General features: G+C 46.4%; 1 protein-coding gene across 4 annotated transcripts in view; it reads left to right on the top strand.

The window, feature by feature from the left end:
• The window catches only part of GDPD5 (glycerophosphodiester phosphodiesterase domain containing 5), a 164521-nt gene that overhangs the window by 50901 nt on the left and 93683 nt on the right, over positions 1-19937 (top strand). For all 4 annotated transcript variants that reach the window (XM_080559349.1, XM_080559347.1, XM_080559348.1 and 1 more), the window contains one exon: positions 8355-8529. In XM_080559349.1, coding sequence (XP_080415475.1) covers positions 8413-8529 — 117 coding nt within the window. In that variant the 5' untranslated portion in view covers positions 8355-8412. The remainder of the gene's footprint in view (positions 1-8354; positions 8530-19937) is intronic.

Below are 19937 nucleotides of genomic sequence, written 5' to 3'. Positions count from 1 at the left end.
CTGCGGCACTTTCAGCATTTTCCTAACTTTTTTGGGTACTTTCAGCTCCCCCCAGCCACCTGTATTTTCAGATAGTTTCTCTGCCAGGGAGAATCAGGTTTTACACCTCTTGGGCTGCTTAAAACTTCTTTGCTACTTCTAAAAGCAAAAAAAAACCAAAACACTCATTAGACTTGGAGATGTAAGCAATTGATAAGGCATTGGCAGGAGTTGTTGCCCATCTCTCCACCAGCCCCTAAAATGACAAATTTTTCGCACTCGTTGCCAGACAAACTTTGGCAGAATGGGCCAACAAGTCCCTTGTTTATCACCTGCTGTTTCATAGCCCGGAGTGCCTTTGTTGCTTCCAGCTATTAAATATCTCTTTTGTGCAGAAATCCCTTTGGTCTGCTTTGACAAGACAGCAACCCAAGTAAACGTGTGGGGTGTCCTCCTGGCTTTGTTGGTCTGACTTCTGTTGACCTTCTGACTTCTGTGTGTGAACCAGAGCCCATTTCAGCTGGTCGTGCTGGTTTCCAGCAAATAGTCACTTAGAAATCAGGTGGGCATAGCTCATGGAGCTCCTTGTAAGCATTTGTCAACTCTAATCTGTCTCCAGCTGGGTCTCCGTATCTTTCCAAGAAGAAACCAAGTTTATCAAAGATGGTTGGTTTGTGCTTTGTCCATTCCTTGTGGACCAAGACAAAGGAGTAGGTTTTTGGTTTTAGACATTGTAGCTGGTGCTTGGGATTATTGCAGAGCCATAATCTGGCAGGATTAGGGCAGGACTCTATGAAACTGGTGCTGTTTGCTCTTGAACTTTGGAAGAGGGGAGACAGCCGAGTCTGCTCGACGGCTTTGACTGTAGCAGGTGTTGGGCTTTCAGAGCTACACTAGTGTCTCGACCTGCAGGCCTTTGTTGTAAAGGCTCAAGCTCATGCAGAAAGCAGAGATGCCATTTGGTTATTGCTCTGTAAGAAGCTTGTACAGGTTTTTCCAGTGTCCTGTTCCGCTTCTTCAAGCCCTTTAAAATGCTAGGCACCCAATGTGCCCTTAGTTTGTGGAAAATGTTAAGAAGCTAGATTGCAGAGGGCGTTAGCATGTGCCGTGCTTATTTATTTAGTGAGATTAAAGTAAAAGTTCTTCTTTTGTAATTCCTTTGAAGTGTTTATCTTTTGAAGTCTGAATTCTCATTAACTGGAAGTGTGCAACCCCCGAACTACAAGCTGCCCTAGTTTCAAAGTGTTAATTTTTTTTTAAAAAAATATAAGAACAATAAACAACAGGTCAGACCCATAGGGGCTACACGTCAGCCAGCTCCTGCCTATTTGGGTCATCACTCAACGCTTTGTGAATCAAAGTGGCTCTGCAGGGTGTCTGCCTGGGCTAGGATGTAGTCATAGGGTTTTTGGCATCACCAGGCATCAGGGAAACAGCACTGTTCCGCTTCATAAGAGTAAGAGTTCCCTGATAAATCAAGCCCTGTAGGCCTCTTCTTAACTTTTATTTTCCCCTCCATATTTTTTGTCACTGGAGCAGTTGTGTGTGGCACACATGCAACAATGAATGGCTTCAGATTATCCTTTTTTTTTTTTTTAAATTGTTTATTTGCCAGGGAAAGATCTTGGTGGCGACAGGCACTTCAACACATCTGATGCTTCTCCTTGTGCTGGGACTCTTCTGTGTTGCCCAGATAAAATTGGGTGCTTTACCCCTGGGGAAAAAAAGGTAGGAGACCTCTAACCTAACCTGATTTCCAGAGCAGGGGATAACAATGTGTTGGAAAGAAAAACCCCGCTGGCTCATCAAGAGGGCTTCAGGAATTGAGGGGTTACCACAGCTGCTCCTTGGGCACCCTCCGCCACCAAGAGGCAGCATCTCGGTGATTGAAGCTGCTCATGGCTTTGAGGTCTTCTCTTGCTGTTCCTGCCTTGAAATTAAATCTTGGGCTTGCGAGCTGAGATGTTCTGGGCCTGAGCCAAGAAAATGTGGAAAGTACTGCTCAGCGCGTGCATATAGATTTCATCTTGTGGGAACGGCCGTAGCTAACATCCCTTCTATAGGAGCTGTTCTATTATTAACCAGATGGGGATGTTGTCCTTCTTCCATTCCTGTCTTCCAAGCTGGGGAAAATGAAATTGCATTACTTTGTTTTGGATGAGCTCAGCATGTTAAAGAAAAGATTGCTGTGAGAACCGTGAAAATCACAAGGATTTAGATCAGTTTCTTTAAAAGCTTTAAACCATTTCAGTTCTGGCCGGGCAAAAAGGATTTCTTTCGCGTGTAGAACTGGAGGGCTTGCTCTTGAAGAGATTAACTTCTTTTATTTGGAAAGTATTTTAAGAAAATCAGGATTTTCCAGTGTAATCAGGGAAACAATTGACCTGAAGGCTTACAAGAATATCAATAAGGATAATTGGTTATCAGCAATGTTCTCATGTGTTTGGTATAGGTAATTACTTGCTTAACAAGGTCTTAAGCATAACTAGCTTGATAGAAGTTTTAATAAGAGATGGAGATGTTGAAATTCGACAGAGATTCTTGATAAACAGCGATCCCATGAGTCACCAACTAGAGGAAAAACACTTTTAATGTGGAAAGCGGCAGAATCTGCCAAAGCCCTTTCAAAATGGATTGGTTAAGAAAATATCTCAGGCACTACTGGAGCCTGTGTTTTCGGCATTTATTTCAACCGCGAGCGGGGAAACTTTGCTCAGGCCTGATTTTTGGGAGATTGCACTTCATGTGCTTGGGGCCTGCTCTGGTTTTGCTCGTCCCAATGGTGTGCTGGCCTTGGGCATTGCTGGGTGTGGGAGAAGCACATTGAGGCTGTGGTGAACACGATATTTCTGTCCCCATTACTCTCCCAACAAACCTGCCTCTCTGAAACTACAGAATCCTCCTCTTCAAACCCCACGGAGACTGTTTTCCACTTGCTAGGTCCTTCCAGTCACATCTTGATGGGTGGGGATGTGGAAGACCACAATGGTCCTCCTCTCCCTAACTGCTTAGGTTTTCATATTCTAGCTTCTCCCTAGACTTCAGGATTCATGAGTTTCCATCAGAACATCCTCAGCTCTGTTTTTGTTCTTTCTTGGCTGTGTTGAGGCAATTTCAGAGTCCTTGGCAGGCTCAAGCAAGAAGTCACACACTGCACTGTACCAGCCTAGGGGATGTGGGGGAAGGCTGGAAGTAGGAGGTTGAGGTAAGGCAGGCAGGAGCCCCTTGCTCTCAGATCTTCCCCCAAACCATCCTGGCCAAACCACGCGGGCGTTCAGAATAGTAATGCCGATAATGCTGCTGGATGTGCAGTAAGCTGCTGGTCTGTGGGTTATTAAAAGATTTGTCCCAAGGTGCTGGATGAGATCAGCCTGACCTGGGTGAAACTGGGTTGATTAAATAAAAAGTGGAGAGGGATTACAGGGGAGGGCTTTGGCTGTACCAAGCCTTGCGAGAGGGTTAGGTCCTACTAAACCCAGTGCTCCATGGCTTCATTCACATTATTTACTCACTGCACTGAAGGATTTGTGCTGTTGCTCTTCCCTTTGCTAAAATGATTACGTTGAGATGGTTTAATGATTGCTCCTGCTTGCTCTGTTCTCTCCCAACTCCAAGCTTGTAAGGCTACAGCGATGGAGGAGTTAACTTGTACAGAAAAAAAAAAAAATCCAAATTTTTAGGCCAAATCTCCCCAGAGAGCTTCCCTTTTAAATTTGCAACTTGGATTCTCTTGCCTTTTTTTTGTTCCAAAGCTGTTTGGAAAGGAATAATGTGTCGCAGGCTGTAACGGATACCTACAGCCCAGGACCTCAGGAATGCAGTGTGTGCTAATTAGGCATCCCGGAGCCTTCAGAAAATGCTCCTACTGTATTTGCAGATGGATTCTTCTCCGCTCCCCCTTTTGGGGCAAGCCGGCTGCCAAACCTGGTTATTCAGACCTAAGATGTTTGTAGCTATTGGCAGCTGATGCATCTTTAAAATCAAGGAGGATGGGTTATGTGGGTTTGCTTTTTATTTTATTTTTTTCCTCCTTCTGGTGCGTGTTGCTGGATTTGAATAATTAATGTATGTTGTCTTGCTTCCTGTTTTCATTTCTGTATGTAATGCTAACCAGCAGAGGTTTGAATCATTCATAGCCTGCTTTCTCCACCTCAAAGCTGTAGATGTCATGGGAACACTGATTGTAAGGTACGGACTTTCTGCTTTTCTTCATTAAATCCGTTTCCGGAGGCAGAAGTAAGTATGCAGTCCATGATCTCAGCCAAGCAAGGAGCTCTGGTATCAGTGTGGCAACTTTATCCGTGGTTTGTCTCGAGCAGCAGCATCGTGCTTGCTGTGCTTCAGTCTCTTCCCGTACCTCCTGGTCTGTGTAGGTGTGGTGGGGAGGATGGGTGCTGTGCTGTGTGTTTTCCTTTCTGCTGGGGGCTTCTGTGCATCTCCTAATGACACTGATGGAGAAGAGGGGATGGTTTGAGGCTTGTAGGCTGTGCCTTGTGTAGTTCAAGGCAAAGGTGCTCATGTTGCTCTGTTCAGGAATGGCTTTTTCTAAACTCACGTTGGATTTCTTCTTTGGGCTTCTGACTTCTCTTGTGGAGGGCAGCCTGAAATGGATGGAGAAGCTGCTACAGCCCAAATCTCTGGGCTCCCATAGCGTGTGCCCCCATGGTGGTTCAGCAAGAGGATGAGGGGCAACAGCTTCACTTGGTGGGCTATGGAGCCTTCTCAGCTGTATTTTGCCTTGCGAATTTTTTAAAACCTTCCAGAGGCACCTTCTGGTGATGGTATTGATTGACAGATGTGCTTTTGGGCTGCCCTCTTACACTGAAAGCACCCAAACCCTCCTGAACTGGCACCAGGAGTCTGGGAGATGTTGGCTGAGATGCTGCAGTGGGAGGCTGCTGGATGCTCTCCAGAACTGGACAGTAAACTTGAACTGTTTGCGTCTCCTCTGGCTGCTGGTAAGGGTTTTTCTTTAGGAAGAAGGGTCGATTGCTGGTCCCTCTCCACTTGTGAAGTGCACTTGTACCTTATTAAAGCAGTGCAATGCTATTTGAAAAGGCTCTGGTGCCTCCAGCTGTGGATGTGCAGCTTACCGTGGTGAAAGCTCATGCCTTTAACTGATGGCTTTGCTGGATAAACCATCACGAGGACGTGTGTGGATCTTGAACCGGTTGATTCAGGGATCCTTGTGATAGTCCTGAGATGAAATTTCTTCGTGTACCTGAAAATGTTGGACTGAAGCTTTATCAAAGCTTCTCATGCTTCCCCCTCCCCTGTATTTATGAGAGTCTGGGGTTCAAGTTGCATTTCCAGATAGACTTCTATATAGTTATTCTTTTATTATTATTTTGGGAGAGGTTGAACATGCGGTCTGTGTCTCAGACCTGTCCTAGAAGACTTCTGGAAGCTTACGAGTAGTCCCTTGCCTTGTTTTGCTCTTTGAGTGTCTGTGGACCACCCCTGTCAAACAGCAGCACTGTCATCTTCTCTTGCTTTCCTATCCTTTTTTTCCCTGGTGCCATCCATTTAGATTGTGATCTCTTTTGGTACACAAGGATGTACGGATGGAAGTAACTCTTGTCTCTGGAAACCCCAGGTACGTCATCATACTATAATGATGCTGACTAAGTCTCTCATCTGTAAAACTTTGAATTATAAAGCAGATGAAGCTTCATGCAGGGACTTAGTGATAAATGCTCTAGCTTCAACTTCCCTAAAGGACTTGTGGATCCAAGACTTGCACAGCATATGGGTTTTACTACTGCTGAAGGGCATTCTCTGTTCACAGCCTCCTGGCACTTTGCATGAATTGGGTTTTCATTTGAAAAGTCAGCCTTGCCAGCTTTGGCACTCTGCTGTATGGCACCACTTCTCCAGGTGTCTGGGCTGGACAAGAGCTAGTGGCTTCCCAGAAGAGTGCAGTGATGAAATGCTCAAGCGTAGCACTCCTGTTTGAGTTTGCAGTGTGATTCCTGTAAGTCAGCAAATGGCCAAAGCTCTTGAAGATGGAGAGGGTCTGTTTGTCCTCATAACTAAATAAGGAAGAGGTGGAAACTGGGAGAGGTGCTATCTTTTTGAGGTTAGTTGATGAAGGCTTTCTTATAACAACCGTGGTCTTCAGGACACTGATATGTGGCTTGGTGGTGGGGTTGTTAGACTGAGCATGATTTTTAAATCCTGCTTGTGTCCTGCATCTTGACATCGCTTGCTGTTCAGGATCTTCAGGGCAGACATCGTGGCTTTGTCAGAGTCTCTCAAATAGCATTGAACTTCTCATGTCTTCGTGTCCTATTCCAGCTGGCAGTTGTTTCAGCCTGTGGTGTGCTGCTGGCGCGTGGGGAAGGCAGCCTGGGAAGCTCTTGTAGGGACACACCAAAGCAGACAACAGCTGAGGGAGGGAAGGGAAGAGGCAACTTGTGCAGTGACTAATGCTGGGTTTTATAAATAGCATGAGAAAAGACGAAGTGCAGGGGGGGGGAGGCGGGCACGAGGCCATGGGGTTGTGGGGGCACAGAGCTTGGGGCAGATGAGTTGAGAGAGAGCAGAGGCGATGTGATCAGGAAATAGCTCTGGTTTCAGACTGGATACGCTTGTGCCTCCGTGCGGTGTCCACCCCGAGGGGATGAATAAAAACACGTTGGGATCTAGGTCAGCTACCACCCGATGTGCAGCCAGCAAGTCCTGCACGTCTCACGTCCTCTGCATGGGTCAATGCCCCGAGCGGTGCTGAGAGCCCTAAAGAGAAGTTTCCTGAAAGGGCAAAACGGATGGAAGGACAAAATTTTGATGGAAGGAGAAGGGCAGAGGAGCTCAGGTTCTGAACCCTGGAGGCACCACACCAATGGGCTGGTGGGCAGCAACACACCAGCAAGATCCATCTGCCTGCAGGGTGCTGAGCCCTGGCTAGGGAAAGCCAGGACAGGGCTGTCCCAGGCTGTCAGCATGAAGCCTGGAATATCAATGGGCACAACAGCCAGAAGCTGGAGGGGCTGAGCTGTCTGTACCCTTGTTGAAATTTCTAGAGCCTGCCACAGTGTTTGCAACACTTGCAGCATCCCCTGGGCATTGGCTGAAATGAAAAGTAGGGGGTCAGCCTCGTTCTTTGAGGCTTTCCTCTGTAGGACATGGCAATGAAAGGTTTTTAGAAGGCTAGGATACCTCTTCAAGCCATGTCGTGCTTTGGCGCCAGGGAGGATGTTGCCGCTCATAGCCGTAGCAGCTTTTTGCAAGACCTGAGCACTGGGGATCCTGCAGGTAAGGCCATGAAGCGGTTACCCTATAGAAAGTGCAATTTGCTTACTGCCCGCATACTGCGTGCAATCTGGAAAGGTAGCAAAACGCTTTGCAAGCTCAATGGTCCTTGGGCATCACTCAAACAGCACTGATTATCCAGGCGACAGCAGCGTGTGGGGCTGTGGGTGTGCACTTGTGCACGAGGAAACTGGAAAACCCCTGGTGGGAGCGAGTACAGCCGAAAGGCCGACGTGATGCCACGAGACTGGCGAACGTTTGTTCTGAGGTTCCCATCCCCAAACGTTTGCTCTATGAATTAGTAAGAATGTACAGTGACTCGGTCTGTTCTTGATATGAATCTCAATGGAGATAAAAGCAAAGCTTCTAAATATGTAATAATGAAAAAAAAAAAAAAGCCCTGTGACGCACGGAGCATGTAATCGATAGAGCGAAGTACTTTCCCTTGAAACAGCGGTGTTCCCACGCGTGGCAAACAGAGAATTGGAGTCAGGCCAGTCCTTTGGGAGGGGATGCTGCTTGGTAGAGAGGGAACCATGCTGGGGGAAGGCTGCTCCCAGCTCTGCATCCTTGCGAGCGTTTGCTGTAAAGGTAGAGGGGTAATATCTACCTCTTTGCAGCCTGCACGGAAGTGTTAGCTCCTTGCCTGGGACCGTTTTGCAGCCTCCGTAGGATGCTCGCCTTAAACTGATTTAGCTTGGCAGGGTTCCAACTTTGCAGAGGTCTCTGGATCAATTTTAAGGTTGTGCTCGCGGAGGGTACGGTTCTTTACATTTCAATCATTTCTATGAATCTAATCATCTGGGCAGCGAGTAGTCTGTCTCTCGCTCTTGTCCTTGTGTGGCTTCTCTCACCGATAACTCCTATGAATGTGTTCTTCTTCAGCGGTGTGGGAGAAACAGTGCGAGGAAATAAAACTTGCAGACTAATTAAACTTCTCAGTCTTGTTGAGTAACAAGCTGGAGACGTTGGCAGGGCTGGGAATAGATCTGATTATCATTTCTTCTCTCAATAGCCAGAGGACATGGTTAATTATTAAATTGCTTGTTAAAGTATTAAAACATCACTTGGCACCTCTAATTTCCTTCCCCTCCTCTGTCTTTTTTTTTTTCCTCTTGCTGAAGGGCGCTCCCAGGACCTGATGGATTTCTGATACCTCGCTCCTGAGGGGCTGGAAGGAGCATGGTTAAACACCAGCCGCTGCAGTACTACGAGCCGCAGCTATGCTTGTCGTGTCTGACGGGGATCTACGGCTGCCGCTGGAAACGGTACCAGCGCTCGCATGATGACACCACCAAGGTGGGTAGCAGACCATGAAAACCCAGCCCAGGAGCTTTGAATGCGAGGGAGATGCTGGCTGAAAGTGCTGGGTGCTTGTTTATTTTTTTATTTTTTATAGATTGCATCTGGGACAAGTCCTCAGCCTGTGTGTGATATAGGAGATGGGCATGGGTAGTTGGTCTTGGTGCTCCGTGTGGTTGAGTGGTATGGGTCTGGCTAAATCTGTCCTTATTTTCCCTTTTGGTGCTGTTCTGTTTTCTCCTTGCTCCTCCACCGTTAGTGTGTGTTTGCTCCATCTTTGGCCAAATATGTGAAACCTGCATTTCTTTGTAGGTGTGGAAATACCTTTGTAGGTAGGTAAAGGCAGCAGGAGGTGAGAACCAGCTGGGGATGAACAGAGGAGCTGTTAGAAGTGACTGTTCCCTCCCCTGCACAAATGCAGCTTATATGCCCTCTGGCAGAGGGAATCCAGGCAGCTGGGGCCAGACTTGTGTGTCCCTGGTCATTTGGGGCTGGGAGATGGGTCCCTAGGACACCTGCTGTGTTTGCAGGAGGGAGGATGGAAAAACTGCTGTCAAAGCTTCAAAGCTGTCGCACGTACAGCAGCTATTACCCAAAAGATGAAATTACTGCTCTTCTGTGCTTGTGTTGTCTTTTGTGTGTGTGTTTATTACTTAAAGAAGAAGGAAAAAAAAATCACAAAGCAAAATTTAAATCTCACTTGTTCTGGCAGTGCTCCCAGGAGACACTTTGATTGCTTTCGGAGGGCTCAGTCTTGCTCTGGTGACAGTTAGCTGTTTCACTTTTAAGTCTATAACCAGGAATCTTTCAGGCTATGGAGTGCCTCTCTGGGAAAGAGACTGTTAAGGAGAAAACACTTCTGGGCAGCAGATCCCATGCCAGAGTCCTCCTGGTTCTGAATTGCATCAATTGTTGGTGGTGCAGCTTGGCTGGGAGCTCCCGTGAGTTGAAAAGTCATGGCTCATGTTTGTGCAGCGTAAAACAAATTTCCTTTTCCAGAGTAGAAGTGTTTGTGCTGTTTTCCCTCCTCTCTGTCTGGCCAGCTTATTCTCAGTGACTGTTTTTCTGAGCCAGCAGAAGTTTCCTTTGAGCAAATACCCGGGCACATCCGCAGCGGAGGGTGTAGTTGGGTTTCGAAGACTTGGTCAGGAAAACAGTGGGATGTAATGTCTTGGCATGCATGCATGCACTAATTCAAATACTCAAAATGCCTTGTTCCTTATGTCTTATGAACCAGAACATCGTGTTTCTGAGCTAAAAATCCATAGGAAAAACTGCTATTGACATAACTTTTCATTGAAATCTGGCTCCAATTGCACTGATTTTCTTTTACCAGAAAATATCAGTGGCAGCTTTCCAACGCTACTTGGAAATTCAGTTGTTTTTCTGGTGCTGGAAAAGAATTTGCTGTGTTTAAATGTACTTAGCTATGCATAAAAATACGTCTGGTCTCTGAGCCTGTTTTAAGCCTACATGGGGGTCTCAACTTCCACTTCAAAGGCACAAATGGAGGAAACTCTTCTTTTGTGTGAGCAAGAGAAGAAGGTCTAGTCTAAAATTAGCTGCTGACTATGGAAAACCAAGGTGTGCAGAATCTGTCCCCATCTTGCTGTCAATAAACTGCCTTTCAGGTAGCCCGGTGCTGAGATAAATGATTGTAGCACTATGGGGTGAGGGTAAAAAATGGGCAAATGAAAGCTGGTTGTCCTCTGGAGTGGTCTATTTGTATGTGTGTGAATACTGACACGGTTTTTGGGTGCATCTGCGAGAGATTAGCTAGGAAAATATCATACCATAACTTAAGTGCCTATTTGCTTTGCACAAAGGCAGTGGCATATGGATGACAATAGCTATTCTGTTACCCTGTATCCATCCCTATAGTAACTCTGCCACTGCAAACCAAGGGTAGAGCCAATTGCAGTGTAATAAAACTTTGTAAGTGTGGTTTCCATTATATATGTTTTTAAAAAAAAAAAAAAAGTATTCCATGCTTGGGAGGTCTTAAGTCTTGCAAAACATCTAGAGCTACCTGGAAAGGGAAAAATAAGGGGTGTGTGTCTGTATATATGTTACATCTATACATTTTGTATATATGCTTTGCTTTCTGATAATTAGAGAGCAATTTATCTTAGATGGCCATGATGCACCCTACATTGTTTCTATTCAAAAGATCAAGTTTTCTAGAATGAAAAGCTTTCATTTAACAGCGGGCCATGACCCAGTCTTGCAAAGAGCATCCTTGAAATCTGATGATCACGAACACTTGTTCTCTGAATTGTGCTGCTGCTCAGCAGCCAGAGTTTTAATGATTCTGCTCCTCTTCCTCCAATTTTATGCAGTTCAGGCTTCCTGTGAAACACAAATTTGCATGAAAATGAGGATTTTAATTGTAAGCTTGAATTCTAGGTTTGTTTTGGGAGACTGTGTGCTAGAATTGTGATTATCTCTTGCCTTCCTAGAATGGCTTTGGTTGGAAGGGGCCCTAAGGATTGCTCAGGCTGCCCCCAGCCCCACCCAGCCTGGCCTTGGGCACTGCCAGGGCTGGGGCACCCCCAGCTCCTCTGGGCAGCCTGGGTCAGGGCCTCAGTGCCCTCAGAGGGAAGAATGTGCCTCAGCTTTGCTGATCCCATCCCTGCACTCTTCATCTCTCCTTCTGAGAGCACAGGAGGGGGGCTGAAAGCAACCTGCACACTTGGTCTCCTTTTTAAATTGAGTTTAAACAGCTGCAAAATTCCTTTTTATTGTGTGGCTTCAGCTTCACTGGCAAGATCTTTCTTTATTTTTTTTTTCTTTTTTAGTGAAAGGCATGTAAAAGAAAGTCATCTTACTGAAGTTCAGACCATGATAATCTCTGTAGCTGGTGTGAGGGAGCAATTTCTGCTCTAACTACAGCTTGTTCAATGGTTATTCAACCAAGGAAGTCCTTAGGAAATCAGTGCATCTTCTTAACAGGGCTCTATCTCCCTGAACACAGAAAATGTGGATAAATAAGCTTTGGCTTGTTAGTTGCCAGACATGCTTTAGAAGGTCCAAAGTTCAGATGGCAACTTCCAAGGTAGCTCCCGGACAACACGATCCTGTAGATGGATTGCCAGCAATTAAACACACAGAGAGCGGCATGGCTAATTGCTGTGTATAAACACAATGCTCCATGCGCAGCTTGTGTACTTCACCTGAAATGACCTGCTGCTGGGTATTACACCACCAGAACAGCTCTTGCTTCCAAGGAAGAGTCCAGCGCTGGCTGCAGCATCTTTTAAAATCCATCCAGAGCTCTTGCAGGATCAGTATCCGCATGGGAGATATTGATGGGTTGCGTTATATAAACATGAAATTAGATTTATCAGCTGGTTTTGTTCTTTTTTTTAATTGATTCCAAAGCCACGTTGTTTGTACACAGCAAATATCACACCTGGGAAATCATCCTGGGCAGGACTGGGGGGAGAGATGTTCTGCAGAAGAAAATGGCAATGATAATTTTTAATCTATCCAGCAACGAGAAGTAGCTATGTTCATTGGCTGGCTGTTTTTAGTGGTTACTAAATATTGAAGTCTTGAGAGTTTTGCAGTCCTATTTAATTCGCTGTCAAAGGGGATAAAATAATATAGCTATTTGCAAGGAGCTTTTCTGCTTGGTGACAGGTTTGATTGATAACCACGCTTCCCAGCCATCAACCCTTCTGAGATACAAGTGGAGGTGAACAAAATGTAACTGGGATCTCTTCTTGTCTCCCCCATTCCCACTGAAACTTTCCATCTTGTCCTGGTTTTGGTGCATATGCCACTTTTTCCTCTCCAAAACTGCCAAGAACAGTTAAGGCTAGGTGTCTGGTTTGACTGCATACAGAAGGAAGGGCTATCACCTGGGCTGAAACCCAAATTGGCAGCTTTGGATCCCAGATGACTGAAATTGCAGGATTTCTGTGATTTCTGTTCTTCAGTGTCATCTACAACATATATAAATGGAGGTCTCTTCATCTACTGTGTGAATGGTGCCCTTCATGGGCCTTGTACCATCTTTTTTTACCTCCTGTTACTCTTGTGAACACCCCTGGGATGTTGTGGGTGAGAAGTGTAGCGTTAGTGATGAAATCCCATACACGCAGAAATTTGCTTTCTGAATGCCCAAATCCTAGAGGTGTTAACCTGAGTGTCTAATAAACCACATTCTTATTAAGAACCTGGAAAGATGGTGAAACTGGAGCTAATGAGGTGCAAATCCAAGTGCAAGAGTGGATTTCTTTGCAGCAAGGGCTGATCGTCAATGAAACATGGGGCCCTTAAGGTTGGATTTTTGGGCATAACAGCAAGGTTTTTGTTGTCCTAAAAATATGACTTGTTCAGAATCTATCACAAAACAACACAACCTCTCATCTTTCAATGTAGCACAAAAACAAGTTATTTAACGTGGCTTTGCAGTGGCTGCTGCAACGTCTCCCTTTCTGCCTCCGTTCTCTCCTGACAGCAACATTCAGTAATTGCAGCGGAGACGTTTCCTCATCGCTGCTGCTTTGCAGGCATGCTGCTCCCATCAGTGAGGAGCTGTCAAGTCCTGAGCAATGCCTTGGCATGCTTCAGCTCCTCTACGCCCAGCAGCAGATGCTTCACGGTCCGTGGAGCTCAGGAGCTGTCAGGTTATGATATTAGAGGCTCTTTGGAAACACCTTGGGCCAGGAGTGTCACTCCATCACCTGTCCCTCTCAACAAGCAGGCTTTTATACCTGTGCTGGGCAAAATACTGAGAAAGGTTAGGAACACATGGGGCTGCTCTGATTTAGTGCAATAAAAATTTAATAGGGCTTTGAGTGCCTCGAGCTCCCTGACCTGAGGCCTCTGCAGCAGATGGGCACGTCCAAGTGGGAGGGAAGGGAGAATTTCCTGACACCGTCAGTTCCTGCACAGCACCCTTCTGGTCTCGTCCTCCACCCCATGGTCCAGTGTTAATGACTGGAATTGCCAATCTCCAGATGGAATACCAAAGCCTTTAGCCCTCCCACATTTATCTCGCAGTGTGAAGCATCATAAGCCCCTCTACAAGCTTGCTTTTTTTTTCTGTAACGGGGTAAACTGAAGCACAGGAGTCAAAGCTGGTCTGTGATGACTTCGTGGTGGCCAGAATGGATGAGTTTTGAATCCCAGGAGTCACGCTGACATGGACGCTTCTGAAATCTCACCAGTTCCCGTGAATGTGCTTAGGGGCTTCCTGGTGGTGCTGGGTTTTGCCTGTTGGTTTGGAGGGGAGAAGCTGAGCACAGGATCTGCAATGCCTCGGGAACCGCAGGCAGCTTGGTGGGTCAGGGTTGTGTTTGCTGTGGCTGTAACTTGGCTGCCTGCGGCTTCATGCTCTGTGTAATGTTACAAGTGGCCCACGGGCAAGGCTGATGTTTTTAGAGGTGATTGAGTAGCTCTTAGAGCAACGGTTTGAAAATTTCTAATACTTTGTCGTTGCTGCTTTATTCAGAAACTTTGAAGCGATCCATGCGCAAGCTCCCTGCGATAAACAGCCAGACCAGCCCCCCTCGGTTACACAAAGGTGCCTTGTGACTTTTCCAATGTTATGGGCCTCCAGGGTTTTATTCGGATTGTGGCATTTCCTCGTTATAGCTGCCAGATGTGCTCCCTCCAACTGTTTTTTCTTTATGCATTGTACTAATTATCTGGGTGAATAATTACATTGCTGGAGCCCATTATTCCTCCCTCTCTCCTGCTTGCTCTCGTGCCTTTTCAGGGGGGTGTAGCAGATGCTGCTGCTTCTGCCCTTCTTGAAGCCACTGCACACGTGGTGTTGCCTTAAAATGCGATTTGGGAAGGTGAGCTCAGCATTACTGAGTGTTGGTAGGTTGCTTGCCCACTGAAGATGCACCAGAAAGTCCCAAAGTAGGCAGTGAATCTCCAAAAACACAGAATATCAAACTGAAAGAAGATTATAGGGATGGACCTCTATCTCACCCCAAGTTTTCATCGTGGGTGGTAGTGAAAAGCAACCTTGAATTAACAGCTTAAAACAGGGCTCAATAATTGGTGTGCATGTAGTATGTGCAGACCAGTAGATCCAAGGACTGGTGGCCATATGCTCTCTGTGCAGGAAAAGGAGGCTTTGGGAAGTTGAGGCGGGACTGGGGAAGAAAGAAAAGTGAGGAAAAGGTATAGGGATAAAAAAGGATTTTCCAAACCCCTTAAAATAAATATTCCCAGATGAGCTGGGGCAAAAGGGGGCTTCGTATTTTTCTGATATTCAAGAAATCTCCATTTTCTGTCTTTACTCCAGCAGCAGCCAGAGGAGATAAGTCTTGTACTCTGCCCCCCACACCCCTTGTCTATGGTTTCCAGACAGAAGTAGGCGGCTTGTGCTTCCCAGGAAATCCATTGCATATTATCAGAGGGTTTAGCCAAGCCTTTGCTAGAAAGTATTCAAAAAGTGATGACTTTGAGCTTGCTGTGCTCAGCTTGGGAAGGAGAAAGGCTGAGAACTGGTAGCATCGATGCCTTGGAGCTCTGGAGGGTAAGCACTGCAGAAAGGAATTAAAGGCTCACAGTTGGTTGTGAGGACCCTGATTTCTGACCCGTTGCTGGCGTGAGCTTCTGGAGAGAGGGGCTGGAGTTTGATATGGTTTTCCAGGGTCAGCTGATGGAAGGGATAGGAGAAAGTTTTGTGCTCTGTGCTGGGAAAGCTGATTGGAGACTTGCAAGCTGTGGCTGGTGCCAAAACAGCAAGAAAAATGACTTCAGGTGCTCTGATTTCATTTGAGATGTGTTCACCCATATCACTTCCATCAAGATTTTTCTCTGAATTCCTCCTTGGATGTTCGACTGTGCTGGTGTTTCCATGACAGTCATCCAGATTTTGGTACTTGGAGGAAAATCTCGATGCATCTACATCCTCCTAATGCAGTGTGTCCCAGCTGGGATACTGCAGTACAGGCTTGCTGAACACACATTTTCCTTAGCTTTTTTTTTCTTTTTTAAAGTCTAGAAAATGCCAAAGTGCTCTGTATTGTCTGTTGACCAGTTATATACATGCCAAGGGCAGAATATATGTGAGCTGATGCATCCCTCTACCCTTTCCAACTACCCAACAAGTGATGGAAGAGGGCAGTTATTATATGGCCAGGCAACACTTTAGGAACAAACCTGGGGAGGAGCAGAGCTACCCCAGTCTGTGCTCACGAAACTGATGCTGCATTACAGGGGGTGACAACACTGGTCTAATTAGTGCATTATAAATGCTGTAGGTAGCGTTAGGGCACGCATTGGCTGCTGTCAAGCTATCAAAGTATCCTCCTTTATGGGTATGTGTTCTCCTGTTGTGGTCAAAGCAAAGAAATGGGGACTGCTGGGGCACATGAGAGAGCAGTGGGGAAAAGCAGAAATGACCAGAGCCGGATGCATCTCCCTGCATCCTTTTAACCTCAGCAGTGCTCATTTAGCAAGAAAAAGCAGAGCGCTGCCGTAACACAGGTTAGAAAGCAGGCCGCCGCTTATGATTTAAATAAATGCTTTGTGCAAATGCCTTGTGGTGCATGGTGTGCGAGGGAAAGGCAATGGGTTTGTTGTAGCCCGTGGGGCAGCTGAACACGCTTGCCAGAAATCAGCGGTGTTGTTGGAGGAGCTGCACCACTGCTGTCCTCGATACGGTGTTTTGTTGGTACATATCTCCTAACCCTCTGGTTAAATAAATGTAAGGTGTCTGAAATGTGCAGATATGGGAGGGAAGAAGACAGACTTACAATGTCTCTCCCCAGCTTCAAAGTATCTAGTGCTGCTCGTGTAGCTGCAGGACGATATAAATTAGTTATCAAACCATTCCTAATAAATTGGGTGTTTGCTGTTAAAATTTATTCCCTTCGAGTAAAATGGTAATGGTTCAAGATGGTCCGCCTGCTTAAAAACATCACGCATCTTTGAGCTCAGGCTTCTGATGGCTTTTTTTTTCCTTTTGGAAAAAGATGAAGCTGTGAGAAGAATGCAGAGCTGCAATCCATCGACATAATGGATTGCTGTGCCATGTCCGTGATACGTGCATTAATTCACTTCAGAGTGAAATACTCTTGTAATTCCCGATTGGTAAGAGTTGTTAAATGACTTGAACAGATGATCTGAGCCACGCTGGTGTGATATACCCGTGTGACTGGAGGGTTTGGAGCTGGGACTTTGCTGGGTCTTTGCTAATCCCCCCGATGGCCAAAGGTCACTGGTTAGCCCACAAAAATTGCTTGCTTTGCTGAAAACCGCAATTAGGGGAAGGGTGAATTCTCCCTTTTCAATGCAATTTCAGTTTGTTAATGTTTGTGACTGTAGGCCTGAAGATACGGGAGGTTTTCATGAAAGATGCTCTTTGAAGGCTATTCACTTTGTGGTAAGCTCTAAGGCATCAGATGCTGGCTTCTGTGGTGGGACGTGACCAGTGATCCAGAGCTGGATCTCCACGATTGGATTTACGGGGTTATGTTGGAGTGATGGGCTAAATGCAGGAAAACCCAAATATTGGATTAAATATTTGGTTTATTTAGTTTTAAACCAGTGCTTGCAATCAGAAGCAAAACTACCCTGTTCTCAGGGCTTTACCCATCACTTAAACATCTTTTAAAATCTGCCTTTTGAGCCCTTCTTTATACAGGGAGGCTGTGAGGTGATGCAGGGTAGAGGGTTGGGGAGGGATGGGGTTTGAGATGCTCACATCGTGCATGTGGACACATAACCCTGCCTACATTGCAGGGTCTGGAGGCCTCATCAGTTTGTGGGTTTTGCTGAACTCCCTCAGGTTTGTTGTCTTGGCTGCCTTGCAGGAATTGTGCTACCTGATTTTAAGGTATCTCTACCCCATAAAATCTTTCCCTGAGCTCTGGGAAAGAGTCAGGGAAAAATGCTAAACCTCTCCTAGGGCTGCAGGTGGTTCTCCTGGGAGCGTTGAGATTATTTAAGTGTTTTCTTGCTCTGTGATGTTTTTGGGATTCAGATGCTGAAGCACATTAAAAGCTTCATCAGTGGTAGATATTTCCTTCAAATGAGCAGGACGTCTCTTAGTCTGGGCAGAAGTCCCATGTAAGACTGGCATGGAGCAGAGATGTTCTAGAAGCAAACTGGATCTCAGAAACTGGTCTTAACCCACCTGGAGCTTGCTTATCACAGAGACCTACATCCTCAAACAGCTCTTGGATGTCTGAGGCTGGGATGAACCTGCCACAGGGCAAGGCTGATGCTGAAACCATTGCCTGCTTAGACAGGTGAGCCTGCAGAAGACCATTGCTGGTCACATCTAGATCCCACCATGGCTGTACAAGCCCAGAAAACTGATGTGTTCATGATCGCTTGACCAAAAGTCCAGGCTGCAATCCGTTAAAAAGCTGCACTTCCAGCCTTAATGGATTTGGGTCGCCCCATGAGCTGTTCTTCAATGAAAAGTCACCGTTGACTGCAGATCTTGTGGCCTCTCTAAATTCCTTCCTGCTTGCTCCCTGTGAAGGATGTTTCCTACTCCCGTAGTGCTCGTTTGAAGGATGAGAAATCCCAAGCCCCAGGAAAGCCGCAGGGTTTGACTTGCTGCCTGTTGCAGCCTCACGCTGTCAGAGTGAGGATGTTTGACTAATGCTAAATCTCTGGCTTATTCCCCATGTAGGCAGAATGCCGGTGGGAGGGAGTCTGCAAAACCCATTGACTGTGCGCCTGAGTTTGGATTATGGGCTCAGACTGGGTGATTAACATGCCCTGTGATTTATAATGCTTTATAGGTGTCAAAGGTTTTTACTGCAGAGCATCTGCAAAATGCGTTTCAGGCTGTAAACGGCCAGCGCTGGGCTGGAGCTGCATCTGGAGAAAGGGGAGAGGGAGGCAGGTGGGAGATGAGTGGAAAAAGACAGGGAAGGGGGATCTTTGGGTTGTGGTCCCTTAGTTCTGACCCCGTGCTTTGCTAGTAGGAGCTGGTGGCTATGCAGTTTGGGTTTTGCCAGGATATTTTTGCCAGGGATGGAGAGGTCCTTCCAGTCTAGAGGCGGTGGTGCGCAGCCACTCTTGCAAAATCTTCACTGATTTAAAAGATGCTGAGTTAGAGATAGGATTTGGATGCTCAACCAGCGTGGGGTTTAACCCATCACCACGTATGGGAGAATGTCCCCCAGCTGCTGCAGCAAAAGCATCACGCTGGGTGAAATCCACCACGCTTCCCATTTTGTTACTGAGCTAACGCCTTAATGCATTTCCACCAGGCTGTGGGAATTCAGCAGGCTTGGGCTTCGTCATTGAAACTGAAGAGGGCGAAGGATGGCATGTTGATTCCCTTAAATGCGTGCGTTGCTTTGCTCTGTCAATTTTTCTTTACATAAGCAAATACTTCACTTTCCCAGTACAGCACCTGTGGAGGGACTGGGGAATTCCAGCACTTGCAGGGAGGAAGGTGAAATATTTACCGAATGCTTTCTAAAAGGGGGAAAAGGGATGTCATTTTTCTGCTTGCTTTCCAAAACAAATACATTTTTTTTCTTGGCAGTGTAGTTGCTGCCAGTGCTAGAGGTTGGCTTTTTAAATTAAACTGGAAAACATCCTTTTTCAAAAGAAGCAACGGAAAGCAAGCTTTATCAGTGGTAGTGGCTGTAACACAAGTTAATTCAATGTCATGCTATTTACTTGAATATTTTGTCCTTTCCCATAATGACAGCAAATGCTAGAAGTGAGGAGATATTAAAATCATGGAAGGTTGGCCTGTTTTGGTGTGTGAAACCCTCTCTGATCCAGCAAAGGATGGTGACAAAGCAGGGTCCTTCTCCAGAGGAGACTTCACTTATCCTGATTCAGAGAGAACCGTGGTGTCCCTGCTGCCTATCAGTTGAACCCAAGTGATTTACTTTTACTTTGGGGTTTGAATTTGCTGGTCTACTGATCCAAGTCTACTCTCTCAAAGCCTTTCCCTGATTCCCAGGGGTGATGGTGCCAAAACATCGATGGGAGAACTAAGGCTGCCTTCCCCTGGGGATTGCTGGTGAGACGTGCTTTGCAAACAGCCTCCTGCTGGGGTCCTCTCTTTGTTTTCAGCAGCGGATTAGATATTTATAAGAACAATTTGGACTTGGCACTGCTCTTGCTGCCGTTTTAAGTGGCTATGGATAGCAGCCTTCGGGGAAGGGAAACAAGGAAGTGAAGAGATCATTGAGCTGAAGAGGTTGAACTTCCCGTGAAGCCATGGTTGGAGCACGTATGGCCCAAAATGATGGTGTCCTGCCCCTACAGCTCTTCTTAGAGAGGTCTATCGGTGTCCAAGGGAGATGGAGATGTGTGGCTTTGAGGGTACTTCACCAGCAGGAGGGCAGACATGGTGATGGAGGGCCCGATCCTTGCCAGCTGGGATGGGTGGGAGATCCTGCTGTGCAGATGGTGGGGCAGAAGCTCTCATAGGGGTTGCTCCTGTGGGAAGG

The sequence above is a fragment of the Anser brachyrhynchus genome (genome assembly GCF_964034855.1).
Source record: "Anser brachyrhynchus genome assembly, chromosome: 1".
Taxonomy (NCBI): domain Eukaryota; kingdom Metazoa; phylum Chordata; class Aves; order Anseriformes; family Anatidae; genus Anser; species Anser brachyrhynchus.
This window is presented reverse-complemented; position numbering and strand designations above follow the sequence as displayed.